The sequence below is a fragment of the Triticum aestivum genome, chromosome 7A (genome assembly GCF_018294505.1).
Source record: "Triticum aestivum cultivar Chinese Spring chromosome 7A, IWGSC CS RefSeq v2.1, whole genome shotgun sequence".
Lineage (NCBI taxonomy): Eukaryota > Viridiplantae > Streptophyta > Magnoliopsida > Poales > Poaceae > Triticum > Triticum aestivum.
In genome coordinates this window covers 223,820,594-223,834,708 of record NC_057812.1, presented here as the reverse complement: position 1 = coordinate 223,834,708, position 14,115 = coordinate 223,820,594, and the positions used below count along the sequence as shown (strand labels likewise).

Sequence of the window (14,115 nt, the reverse complement as noted above, 5' to 3'; positions counted from 1 at the left end):
GATGAACTCCACCATAGCCAAACATGTCAAATTTTGGTAATCCGATGGCATATTTAGTGTAGTGGGATGGAGTAGCCGGACGATGCGTGTGCGTCGACGTAGTTGCATGAGTTTTTATGGATTTAAGAATGTTAATTGAGGTGTTTAGATATGGATTACAATTTTTTAAGGAGTGCCGAGTCAATGCCTGCGAACGTGCCCAGACGCGTCCATGTGCATTTGAGGGTCAGATTTGCCAAATCCGATGCTCTAGCCCCACTGCCATCGGCATGACACCATCGAACTTTATTTCTAGCTTTGTACGGAGAAACCTCAATCTTGGGATGAATGGCCTACATTATTTAATAGAGTCGTACAAGAAAAAAAAATCTTATTCAAGTGTGCAGTTTTATCTCACCTGCGGCAGAGCAGACAAAACAGTCAAGCAGGCAGCGGAGATACTTCCAAGTTCCAACCTTGTGCTCCGACTCTCAAGTCCGTCCTCAACACAGCTCATTTCACCTGCCCTAGCTACGACCTTCCCCTGCATTTGCATTTTCCTGCTACGCAGCCGCTACTGATTTTCCCATTTGTCTCTAGTCTTTAAAGATGAAAACTCAGAGATCCAAAATTTCTGTTGGGTTTCCACGGACACCGCAAAGCAGAGATGAAGCGATAACATCCTGCCCAGAGGCCGACGTGGGCGCATCTACGCCCGTGGCTTGCAGATTGGCTCCGGTTGGAGTCGAGTTAACGTGTCATTTTATCCCGGAGCTCCATGTGCTGAACAAAAAGATATTTCCTTTAGGCGATCCAAATCCAATGCACTGGACTGCATTCTGGGGCAGCAATTTTACACGTGGACCAGTCCATTTCCTGTAGATACGATGACACAGACATAGATTCATGTATCCAAGCCAGGTTGTTGTACTCCAGTGATTTCGGGGCATGTTGGTACAATGGTACAGATAAAATGGCATAAGACCCACAAATTTGTCCACAGATAGGGACCAATCCGTAAACACTAATATTAGAGAGACGGCCATTCAGTGCTGCCCGCATACATTTCAAACACAGTTCAACAGAATAGACGAAATTGATGCAAATACGGTGGATTTTCATACAAAGCGGAGCGCATTCATTACTATTCAGACATTTTTCCTATAAACCAGACAAAATTCATTATATTTTTCATATAAATCAGACTCGACCCTACTCTAAACCTAATCTAAATGATCGTGAGCGCCTATTTCCCATGTCCGGCTATGAGCCCCGAGAACTGAAGCTTCGCCTTCTTCAGTTCCGCCTTGGTGCTCTCGATCTCCGCCTCCATAACCTCCAACTCCGGAGCCTCGGGAAGTAAAGTTGTCTGGCTCCACTGTCACCGCCATGCAGCTAATCGACCGATGATGTTCAGCCCACCAAGGTTGGCTTCGACGGGAGGGGAGGAGCGGTGGCCTTCTTTAGGCCTGAGCGGCGGCGACCTACCATGCACTACTCTTTCTCGTTGCCGGCAACGCCCGCGGACGTGCCGGCTTCGTGGTCGTGACGACGGGGCGCTGCCGGCTTCGTGGTCGTGACGACAGGGCGCGGCCGTGGCGGAGCTGATGATGTCTTCCTCCTCGTCGCTCTTGCCCCACACCTCATCCGTCGCCTCGTCGAACTCCCTGTAGGCGGCTTCTAACTCCGCCTAACATTGGCGATACCGTCAGCGTTCGCGGCGAATCTCGCGGGCAGAGTGGTAGGACTCGAGCAACGTCTCCTGCTCGGGCACGTCCACGTCAGGCACGATGGATGTGCTGGTGGTGAGCAGCTCCTCCGCACGCCGGTGCTCCTCAAGGAGGCCGAGGTAGTAGGCCTGGTCGGCAGCGTCTGCCGGAACTTGGCCTCCTCCTCCTCCCGCAGCATGTCCGTGTAGTGCGCACCAGACTCGTCGATGGTGAGGTCCGCATGCACCGACGAGGAGGGTGGCGTCGTCTCGTCCTCCATTGGGGTGTCGCCGGTCGTCGTCTGCTGGCCGACCTGCCAGCCGGCAGCAATAGCGGCCATCTCCTTCTTCTGCTCCAATGAGAGGGTGTCCCAAAGGGCTTTGGAGCGCGAGGAGGCCATGACGGGCTGCTGCGGAGAGGAGAAAGGGACCAGAGGAGGATGACTCCGGCTATAGCCGGGGATAGAGTTTATATAGCGGACATACGGCAATGGGACGCGGTGGTGAGGTTCATGGTAGGCGGCAGACGGACGGACGGGTAGCGCCAGAGTAGGTTCCTCGGCTATCGCATATCATTAATGTAGAGGCGACGGACCGACACGGTGTCGTTTGAACGCGGAGTAGTCGCCGGCACGCCGCTTCAATGCTGGCATCAGTGAGAGGTCGTGCCGCTTTGGCCTGACATGAATGCGGCACTGGCGCTCTGGAGCGGCGCCGACTATTTCGGGCGGAAAGCGCGCGGGCGAGGGAGGGTTTTTTTATGGACCAGGTTAGTCAGACACGGGCGTGGCTGTTGTCCAGACGCCCGCAAAGCCCCTAGCTTGTCTCCGGTTTTGGAGAATAATGAATCCAGACCATCGAGCGGATCAATTCGGACCAGCGTTCGATGACACAACACGTCCAAGCCACGCGGTTTGAACAGTTGTGGATGGCTTGAGAGTTGGTATTGAAGATGTCCTAACTGCACATGCTAGCCACTATTCCACTCCATGGTGGTTCAGAAATTGCACTACTGGATAGGAGTACAAGCTACACTGCGGCCAAAGGAAGATTAATTGCTCTTGAAGTGAAGTTGGGAGAATCTACTCTTCCATTTCTACGAACGCGGGTCGATTACGATGAGTCATCTCACAAGCCATACATGTCGTCGTCAGACCAGGGAAGGGAAGGGATCACATCAGCTTCACCGCGGAAGGAGGAGTGCCGAGCTCTGAGGGCCTCATGGCAGGCCGCCTTATCTGCCACGCAGCACGCCCGGTGGGCCCCACGGAGGCCCTGCCCGTTGGCCGCCATGGCTCCTATATAGCCTCCGTCCATCCTATCCTCCTCTCCTTCGCACGTATTACCGCGGCTCCTCCCCTGCTCATCGGCGAGAAAAAGGTACACGCGCGCTTCTCCGTCTGTCTAACACTTCCCTTTGATGAATTATACGTACTTGTATTTGCCGGCTGATGATCATTGCCGTCTTACCGAAACTCTAGCGGCTAGGCTTTTCCGCCCAGTAATACCGATTTTCTTCTAGTAGCCGGAGGTTGCAAATACAGTACTTTTCTAGTACGGGGTATTGCTCGGCGAAGCTCGCAGGAGTTTGATTTAACGGAGAGGAATAGCTTGCGTATGACTTGATTGGTTGGTTGGTTCTCCTCTTTCTGAGTACTGTCGTCCAGATAAGCACGCCGGCAGTGTGCCAGGTCACAGGCTTTTGCGTGCGTGCAGCTTAACCTTTCGTTCTAGGCTCGTTTAGAACACTTATTAAGGCTTCCTTGAGTAGTTTATTTACCACTACCGCCTGAGTGTCCAAGTAGCCCTCGTCTTCTTAATTTGGGAGATGGCAAGAGTACTGTTATACTTACTCTTAAGGTAGTGATTGGTACTTTTTCTGTCTCAAAATATAAGAACATTTTTGACACTAGTGTAATGTTAAAAATGTTTTTATATTACGAGATAGATGAATAGTTCTCAAAAAAAAGACAGTGATTGGTATTCTACTAAGTTTTCTTTTCGGGGGTCATTTTGCTATGCTTCTGTGAGAAATGTTTTTTTATAGAGAAACATTGATTGATAACATTCTTAGATTTTATGGGAAATATTGTTTTAGTCTAAGAACGATAGGTAAATAAACAGGTTTTCTAATTAAATATTGTAGACGTCGCAAAGATTAAACGATATTTTTTACAAGATGACTTAACTTTCTGGATAAAGTAGAAAGTGCTACAATAAGATCAAAGCGGTGAAATGATTTTTAGGCCATCTATTTGAAAACGGGCTCTAGGTTAGCATGAAAATGAGCATAATTTTTCCCGTACAATCCGGAAAACAGCTCGAATTCGACTATCAAGAAAAAACAGAACAAAACAAGCAAAAATAGCATACTGCTGCAAACACACTACAAAGTCTTAAAATGACCTAAAACAGTGGTCGCTGCCGCTTGCACTGCTAACATTTTTTTTTTGAGATAGCTTGCGCTGCTAACAGTAAAAATGAAAATGAGCAGATAGACCAGGAAAATAGATTCAGCCCGTTGTTTCCAGGATTTTCTGTTGATTTTAACCACAGAGCCCGTGTTTTTGGTTTCTACTCTACTGTCCGCATCGCAGCAAGATGGACTACATGAATGGGCCAGGCCGGAACCACCTGTTCGTCCCTGGGCCGGTGAACATCCCGGACCAGGTGATCCGCGCCATGAGCCGGCAGAACGAGGACTACCGCTCGCCGGCGATCCCGGCCCTCACCAAGACCCTGCTGGAGGACGTGAAGAAGATCTTCAAGACCACCACCGGCACCCCCTTCCTCTTCCCCACAACTGGCACCGGCGCCTGGGAGAGCGCGCTCACCAACACGCTCTCCCCGGGGGACCGGATCGTGTCCTTCTCGCTGGGGCAGTTCAGCCTGCTGTGGATCGACCAGCAGCAGCGCCTCGGCTTCAGCGTGGACGTGGTGGAGTCCGACTGGGGCTACGGCGCCGACCTCGGCGCCCTCGAGTCCAAGCTCCGCACTGACTCGCAGCACACCATCAAGGCCATCTGCATCGTCCACAACGAGACCGCCACCGGCGTCACCAACGACCTCCACGCCGTCCGCAAGCTCCTCGGTCCGTCCCAAGCTAATCTTGCCACCTCTTGCATGCATGCATCGATCTTGATTGATATGCTTACGTGTGGATGATGATATGTATATATGATGCAGATGCGTACCGGCACCCGGCGCTGCTGCTGGTGGACGGGGTGTCGTCCATCTGCGCGCTGGACTTCCGCATGGACGAGTGGGGCGTGGACGTGGCGCTGACGGGGTCGCAGAAGGCGCTGTCGCTGCCGACGGGGCTGGGCATCGTGTGCGCCAGCCCCAAGGCGCTGGAGGCGGCCAAGACGGCCAAGTCGGTGCGCGTCTTCTTCGACTGGAAGGACTACCTCAAGTTCTACAAGATGGGCACCTACTGGCCCTACACGCCCTCCATCCAGCTCCTCTACGGCCTCCGCGCCGGCCTCGACCTCCTCTTCGAGGAGGGCCTCGACAATGTCATCAAGAGGCACACACGCCTCGGCACCGCAACAAGGTACTCCTACGTAGTAACCTGCTCCACCAATTCTTGTCTGTCTCTGCCTGCATGACGGCTTGACGAAAAATGGATGAATCTGAACCAGGCTGGCGGTGGCGGCGTGGGGGCTCAAGAACTGCACTGCGAAGGAGGAGAACTTCAGCGACACGGTCACCGCCGTCGTCGTGCCGCCGTACATCGACAGCTCCGAGATCGTGAAGCACGCGTGGAAGCGGTACAACCTCAGCCTCGGGCTCGGGCTGAACAAGGTCGCCGGCAAGGTCTTCAGGATCGGCCACCTCGGCCACCTCAACGAGGTACGTACGCACGCACGTCGCCGTAGAAACCGCTTGCGATCTGCATCGCCGATGACCAACGCGTGCTTTGCCGTCTTTGCTGCAGCTGCAACTTCTGGGCTGCCTCGGCGGGGTGGAGATGGTGCTCAAGGACATCGGGTACCCGGTGAAGCTCGGCAGCGGCGTGGCGGCCGCCGCGGCGTACCTCTCGAATTCCACGCCCCTCATCCCCTCCAGGATCTGAGCAAAACCCACGCACGAAGGCAAGGGGGTCGCGAGAAGAAGAAGAAGAAGAACAAACATCGTACGGTGCCCTGCTCCGGGAGCAGAGCATGCAGGCGTAGTACACTACTGGTTCTGGTTATACTCTCTGTATGTAAAGTTAATTTTCACACACCCATCTGTGCTAAAGGAGTATAATTTCGTCAACTGAAGCTTTAATTAAAGGAAATTGAACCCGGATTAATATTACATCATGTGCCTCTTTTAGATGGCTAGGCTTGGTAATTGGTATTGTCTGATTGATCTACTCTGTTTCCTGCTACTGTACATAAGCTGTTTATAGTTTTATAACCACTGAACTACATAGCGCGTCATCCATCACCGAAGAAATCCAGGCAGCAGCTTGGTACAAAAATCACGTGCACCCCACCCGTGCGACGGTAAGGCCAACTCCACCGCGCGACTTCAAACGGACGTCAGCTTTGTCCGGATTATGTCTATTTGGGTAAGGCGATGGAGTCATGTCCAGACGTGTCCTAAAATGCGATGGCCGTACACCCAACGCGCGGCCGCATCCTTTAGCCCCATCTTGTCCGCCTCCATTTCAAAAAAAGAACAACATTTCAAATACCAAGTCCTGGTTCAGGCCAGCGGCCCTAGTTCACGCCGGCAACATAGCCAACGGCCAATGTATCCTTGCCGGCAACACAACCAGACTTCAAAATGAATAGTTTTGTTCGCCGGCAACACAAGCAGCCTCCAAAATAAATGTGTTTCTCGCCGGCACACAGCCAACGGTCCAGCGGGCGGGCGGCACCCATGTCAGCCTCCAAAAAGAACGGCCACGGCCGATCGGACGACCTAGTTTAGGTCGTCGGCGTCAAACATCTCCTTCTGCCTGGCCTCGAACCAGCTCCTTATCTTCTCGCTCATCTTGGTCAAGTCCACGCTCATGATCGCAAGGGCCACCTCATTTGCTTTGGTTGCAACATTGGTGGCCTTGATGTCGAGCTGTCGCTGCCTGGCCAAGACATTGGCGGCCTCGATGTCGAGCTGCATTTGCCGGGACGCCTCCTCCATGTCGATCTTCCTCCTCTTGGCCGCCTCCTCTATCTCAAGCTTCTTCCTTTGAAGCTCTAGGTATTGCTTCATTTGCTCGTCCTTACTTTGCCGCTTCTTCTCGTCCCTCACATCCTTTTGAGACAGCATGCCATGCAAAGTCTCACGCAAGGCCATGGATGAGGCATCACGTATGTCGTCCACCTTGGAGTTGGTCTTGCCCCTCGGCCTCTTCAACGCCTCTCCATCTCCACCTCCGGTGAACTTGGCCGTCTTCTTGCCTCTCTTCCTTTGAAGTTCACTATATTGATCCTTGAACTTGGGGTAATTGTTGATGATCGTCCAACAATGCGTAAGAGTGAATGGCTTGTCATTGTGTCGGGCCTTGAATGCTTCCAAAGATTGAAATGCCTACACCACATGATCAACAACAATTGAACATGCAAACATATACAAGGCCGAAGTCTCATGGCCATAGTAAGGAAAGGACTAGGATGAGGAGAGCATACCAAGTCCCCAACGCCGAGACCACTCACCGGCTGTCCTTCAACGCTCTCAAATGCGGCGTAATACTTGTTACACTCTTGTTGGATGAACAACCACCTCTTTTGAATCGAGGTGATGCCACGGTTGCTTATGATTTGGTAGGGCTCAAACATGTTCCTTTCATGGAATGTTGTGTGGACTCTCATCCAAAAAACAAGACCCTTTTGTTGCGCGCCGGTCTTTGGATTTTGGCTAATCTTCATCCAACATTGGCAAATCAACTTGTCCTCATCTTGGGTATATGAACCCGTGCGAATGCTCTTCCTCCTCTTTTGTGCTTCCGCTCTTTGGGTGAGCTCGTCGATGAACAATGGCTCGCCACCAATATCAATGTCATTGCCTTCTTCTTCATCACCATCACCTTCGCAATAGATGTCATCGTCTTCATGCCACGAGTCACCATGGTCGTAGTCAGCACGGTCGTCGGCCTCTTCATCGGCAACGAACTAGGCGCGACCATCCTGACTTTGGGTCTCGTCGGGGTTGTAGGCACTGATACGTCTCCGTCGTATCTATAATTTTTGATTGTTCCATGCCAATATTATTCAACTTTCATATACTTTTTGGCAACTTTTTATATTATTTTTGGGACTAACATATTGATCCAGTGCCCAGTGTCAGTTCCTGTCTGTTGCATGTTTTTGGTTTCGCAGAATATCCATATCAAACGGAGTCCAAACGGGATAAAAACGGACGGAGCTTATTTTTGGAAAATATGGAAAATTTGGAAGGAAAATCAACGCGAACCAGTGCCCGAGGTGGTCACGAGGCAGGGGGCGCGCCTGCCCCCCTGGGCACGCCCCTACCCTCGTGAGCCCACCGTAAGGCGGTTGACACTCTTCTTTTGGCGCAAGAAAGCTAATATTCGAAAAAAATCACGGTGAAGGTTTCAGGCCAATCGGAGTTACGGATCTCCATATATACACGAAACGGTGAAACAGAGCCATGGAGAACGCAGAAACAGAGAGAGACAGAGAGACAGATCCAATCTCGGAGGGGCTCTCACCCCTCCCACGCCATGGGAGCCAAGGACCAGAGGGGAAACCCTTCTCCCATCTAGGGAGGAGGTCAAGGAAGAAGAAGAAGAAGGGGGCCCTCTCCCCCTTGCTTCCGGTGGCGTCGGAGCGCTGCCGGGGCCATCATCATCACCGTCATCTTCACCAACAACCTCACCGCCATCATCACCAACTTTCCCCCCTCTATGCAGCGGTGTAACCTCTCTCTTACCCGTTGTAATCTCTACTTAAACATGGTGCTCAACGCTATATATTATTTCCCAATGATGTATGGCTATCCTATGATGTTTGAGTAGATCTATTTTGTCCTAATGGCTATTTGATGATCGTGATTGGTTTGAGTTGTATGTTTTATTATTGGTGCTGTCCTATGGTGCTCTCCGTGTCGCACAAGCGTGAGGGATTCCCGCTGTAGGGTTTGCAATATGCTTATGATTTGCTTATGGTGGGTGGCGTGAGTGACAGAAGCACAGGCCCGAGTAAGTAGGTTGTTTGCGTATGGGATAAAGGGGACTTGATACTTTAATGCTATGGTTGGGTTTTACCTTAATGAATCTTTAGTAGTTGCGGATGCTTGCTAGAGTTCCAATCATAAGTGCATATGATCCAAGTAGAGAAAGTATGTTAGCTTATGCCTCTCCCTCAAATAAAATTGCAATAATGATTACCGGTCTAGTTATTACCTAGGGACAAATAACTTTCTTGTTGACAAAAGCTCTCTACTAAAACTAATTTAGTTGTGTCTTTATCTAAACAGCCCCTAGCTTTTATTTACGTGCTCTTTACTTTCTTGCATGCTTACCCAAAAACACATACAAGGTACTTCTAGTTTCATACTTGTTCTAGGTAAAGCGAACGTCAAGCGTGCGTAGAGTTGTATCGGTGGTCGAAAGAACTTTAGGGAATATTTGTTCTACCTTTAGCTCCTCGTTGGTTTCGACACTCTTACTTATCAAAAACTGTTGCGATCCCCTATACTTGTGGGTTATCAAGACCTTTTTCTGGCGCCGTTGCCGGGGAGCAATAGCGTGGGGTGAATATTCTCGTGTGTGCTTGTTTGCTTTATCATTAAGTAATTTTTATTTGCTGTTCTTAGTTGTTTCCTATCTTTAGTTATGGGTAGGAAACGCAAAATACCAAAAAAAATTAGTTGTACCTACTGAACCAATGGTTGAAGAACCAATCAAAATCTATCACACTGCTGAAGCTTATTACTTGGATCATCTTCGATCCCTATGTACTCGTGCTGAAACCCCAACTAGCTTAGTTGAGGGCAAACCTTTAGATGAGCATGCTTGTTATGTGCGACACCGTATATCTCGAAAAGGGAAACTTTTACAGCATCAAATTAATACTATGCAATGCTATGCTTGGAATTTATGCTATTATTATGATTTTACTTGTTGTTCTGAAAACCCTAAGAAACACCTTCCCTACCAATGTGAGTTTAGTGATTAAATGGAATCGTATCTTCGTATGCTAATGATCAACAAATTGAAGAATTTGTTGCTTTTAAGGGTGCTTTTGAAATTGCTTCTTTGATTGAAAAGTATGATGCTACTCTTTACAAATCTGAAATTTTTGCTATACTTGAATATTGTTATGAGAATTATGCTTCTAATGCCTATGTTAAACAATATATTGAGGAGTACTCCGCTGCCCAAGAAGAAACTAATATTTTGCAGGAGTCTATGGAAGAAGAAATTGATGAAATTGTGAGCTCATTGGATGAAAAAGATGATGAGGAGAACGAAGAACAAAAGGAGGAAGAGCGGATTAGCTACCCGTGTCCACCTTCTAATGAGAGTAACTCTTCAACTCATACATTGTTTAAATTCCCTTCGTGCTTACCGAAGGATGATTGCTATGATGACTATTATGATCCCATTGATTCTTTTGAAATATCCCTTTTTGATGATGCTTGCTATGCTTGTGGCCAAGATGCCAATATGAATTATGCTTATGGAGATGAACTTGCTATAGTTTCTTGTGTTAAACATGAAATTGTTGCTATTGCACCCACGCATGATAGTCCTATTATCTTTTTGAATTCTCCCGATTACACTATATCAGAGAAGTTTGCTTTTATTAAGGATTATATTGATGGGTTGCCTTTTACCGTTGCACATGATGATTTTGATGAATATAATATGCATGTGCTTGCTGCTCCTACTTGCAATTATTATGAGAGAGGAACTATATCTCCACCTCTCTATGTTTCCAATATGATAAAATTGCAAGAAACTGTTTATACTATGCATTGGCCTTTACTTTGTGTGCATGAATTGTTCTTTTATGACATGCCGATGCATAGGAATAGAGTTAGACTTCGTCATTACATGATATATGTTACCTTGTGCTCACCACTAAATTACAAATCATTGTTAATTAAAATTGGCTTTGATATACCTTGGGATCCGGGTGGATTCATTACTTGAGCACTATATGCCTAGCTTAATGGCTTTAAAAAAAGCGCTGCCAGGGAGACAACCCGGAAGTTTTAGAGAGTCATTTATTTCTGTTGAGTGCTTTCATATAGTTTAAAAACAACAAAAATAAAGAGGGGAACCCAAAACTTTTTCAAAAAAGAAAGTGAAAGTGAGAAAGACAAGCATTGTTGAAGTGGGAGAGCTCCTTGAACTTTGTTCATGCTCACGACAACTTTGTGAATCTTGATTACAGAAACTTTTCAACAAAAATAATTATCCCCTTGTACAATGTCATCGTATTATAAAAATAATGTGCCAAGGTTTGCCTTTAGGATGTTTACATTTGCTTGATGGTTTGTACGGTGCAGGACAGAAACTTTGGCTGTAGTGCGCGATTTTACATTTTTAGTTGGAATGTCAAATGGTTCTGATTATTTTTGCACTGTCTTTCTGTACAAATTGTTTATTTTTCCTAATTTTGGCAGAATTTTTCAAGTATTATAAGTATGGTGAATGTTCAGATTGCTACAGACTGTTCTGTTCTAGACATATTCTGTTTTTGATGCATAGTTTGCATGTTTTGATGAAACTATCAATTTATATCAGTGGATTAAGCCATGAAAAAGTTATATTACAGTAGACACAATGCAAAAACAAAATATGAATTGGTTTGCAACAGTACTTAGAGTAGTGATTTGCTTTATTATACTAACGGATCTTACCGAGTTTTCTGTTGGAGTTTTGTGTGGATGAAGTGTTCGATGATCGAGAAGGTCTCGATGTGAGAAGAAGGAAGAGATGCAAGAGCTCAAGCTTGGGGATGCATGAGGCACCCCAAGTAAATATTCAAGGAGACTCAAGCGTCTAATCTTGGGGATGCTGGGGAGGCATCCCCTCTTTCTTCAACAAGTATCGGTATGTTTTCGGATTCCTTTCGTTCATGCGATATGTGCAAGTCTTGGAGCGTCTTTTGCATTTAGGTTTTTACTTTTCTTTTATGCACCATGCTGGTATGAGATGGTCCTTGGTTGATTTATAGAATGCTCTTTGCACTTCACTTATATCTTTTGAGTATGGCTTTATAGAATGCTTCATGTGCTTCACTTATATCATTTGAAGTTTGGATTGCCTGTTTCTCTTCACTTAGACAGCCGCGATATGTAGAATGCTCTTTTGCTTCACTTATATTTGTTAGAGCATGGGCATATCTTTTGTAGAAAGAATTAAAACTCTCTTGCTTCACTTATATCTATTTAGAGAGATGACAGGAATTGGTCATTCACATGGTTAGTCATAAAATCCTACATAAAACTTGTAGATCACTGAATATGATATGTTTGATTCCTTGCAATAGTTTTGCGATATAAAGATGGTGATATTAGAGTCATGCTAATGAGTAGTTGTGGATTGTAGAAATACTTGTATTGAAGTTTGTGATTCTCGTAGTATGCACGTATGGTGAACCGTTATGTAACGAAGTCGGAGCATGAGGTGTTTATTGATTGTCTTCCTTATGAGTGGCGGCCGGGGACGAGCGATGGTCTTTTCCTACCAATCTATCCCCCTAGGAGCATGCGCGTAGTACTTTGTTTCAATGACTAATAAATTTTTGCAATAAGTATGTGAGTTCTTTATGACTAGTGTTGAGTCCATGGATTATACGCACTCTCACCCTTCCACCATTGCTAGCCTCTCTAGTACTGCACAACTTTCGCCGGTACCATAAACCCATTGTCGGTGTCAAAACCGGAGGATCTCGGGTAGGGGGTCCTAAACTGTGCGTCTAGGCCGGATGGTAACAGGAGACAAGGGACACGAAGTTTTACCCAGGTTCGGGCCCTCTTGATGGAGGTAAAACCCTACGTCCTGCTTGATTGATATTGATGATATAGGTGTTACAAGAGTAGATCTACCACGAGATCAGAGAGGCTAAACCCTAGAAGCTAGCCTATGGTATGATTGTATGCTGTGATTGTTGTCCTACGGACTAAAACCCCTTCGGTTTATATAGACACCGGAGAGGGTTAGGGTTACACAAGGTCGGTTACAAAGGAGGAGATATCCATATACGTATTGCCTAGCTTGCCTTTCACGCCAAGTAGAGTCCCATCCGGACACGAGACGAAGTCTTCAATCTTGTATCTTCATAGTCTAACAGTCCGGCCAATGGAGATAGTCCGGCTGTCCGGAGACCCCCTAATCCAGGACTCCCACAGTAGCCCCTGAACCAGGCTTCAATGACGATGAGTCTGGCGCGCAGTTGTCTTCGGCATTGCAAGGCGGGTTCCTTCTCCGAATACATTACAGAAGAAGTTGAATACGAGGATAGTGTCCGACCTTGCAAAACAAATTCCACATTCCACCGCAGAGAGAATAACGTTTTCGCAGATTTGATCCGCTAGCTTGTTTTGGCAACATGATGTCATGTCATGGCCCGGTGACTATTCGAACCGTTTCTTTTAGAGAGCCCCGCACATAACGCGAGGCAATTTTTCGACACGTCTTGTCAAAGCAGAGATCGTGTCCCCTTATTATGGGATTCTCATCAATACGGGCGTGGGTAACCTAACCTCGCCATCAATTGCGGTGCTTGGGGGATAAGCGAGTTTTACTAGGCAAGTGGGGGCGTTTAATTTTGTCCGCCCATATAAAGGGATAAGGATTCACCTTTCTATCCACGCCTTCTTCCTCCTCTGCTTATCCGCTCCCGCATACTCAAGCTCTAGCGCCCAAGTCCTCACTTCCATCTCAACCTTCTCCAACCATGTCTGGAGCGGGAGGCAAGTGGATGGTCTCCTCCGTCACGGAGGGAGACGTCAAGAAACTGAGGAGAGCCGAATACCTGCACGACGACATCGCGCACCGGTTCCCAGATGAGGGACAGCTCATCCCCACCCCCGAGCCCCATGAGAGGGTGGTATTCCTCACCCATTTCCTCCGCGGACTGGGATTCCCTCTCCATCCCTTCGTCCGGGGGCTCATATTTTATTACAACCTGGATTTCCACGATCTGGCCCCGAACTTCATCCTCAACATCTCGGCGTTTATCATCGTGTGCGAGGCCTTTCTCCGCGTCAAGCCCCACTTCGGCCTATGGCTGAAGACCTTCAACGTTAAGCCGAAGGTAGTGAGCGGCCGCCAGGCGGAGTGCGGAGGCGCCATGGTGGGCAAGATGCCCAACATCACATGGCTCGAGGGCACCTTCGTGGACACCATAAAGGGGTGGCAATCGGGGTGGTTCTATATCACCGAGCCGCATGACCCCGCATGGGTAGCGGCCCCCGAGTTCCGATCTGGCATCCCCATGCGGCTCACCTCCTGGAAA

The 14,115-nt window shown here is 48.0% G+C and overlaps 1 protein-coding gene across 1 annotated transcript; it reads left to right on the top strand.

The window, feature by feature from the left end:
• Positions 1 to 2,832: 2,832 nt before the first annotated feature.
• On the top strand, positions 2,833 to 5,989 carry LOC123151055 (serine--glyoxylate aminotransferase). Its single transcript, XM_044570837.1, has 5 exons — positions 2,833 to 3,067; positions 4,285 to 4,778; positions 4,874 to 5,240; positions 5,329 to 5,539; positions 5,625 to 5,989. Exons 2-5 carry the CDS (start codon positions 4,289 to 4,291, stop codon positions 5,760 to 5,762), a joined length of 1,206 nt encoding a protein of 401 aa, XP_044426772.1. The 5' UTR covers positions 2,833 to 3,067; positions 4,285 to 4,288; the 3' UTR covers positions 5,763 to 5,989.
• Positions 5,990 to 14,115: the final 8,126 nt, after the last annotated feature.

What these genes read in the sequence shown, in the direction of transcription:
- LOC123151055 (XM_044570837.1), top strand. Translation starts at nt 4,289, where the DNA reads ATGGACTACATGAATGGGCCAGGCCGGAACCACCTGTTCGTCCCTGGG. An exon ending in CGCCGTCCGCAAGCTCCTCG is followed by an intron (nt 4,779 to 4,873) that starts GTCCGTCCCAAG and finishes TATATGATGCAG; the next exon opens with ATGCGTACCGGCACCCGGCG. An exon ending in ACCTCGGCCACCTCAACGAG is followed by an intron (nt 5,540 to 5,624) that starts GTACGTACGCAC and finishes TCTTTGCTGCAG; the next exon opens with CTGCAACTTCTGGGCTGCCT.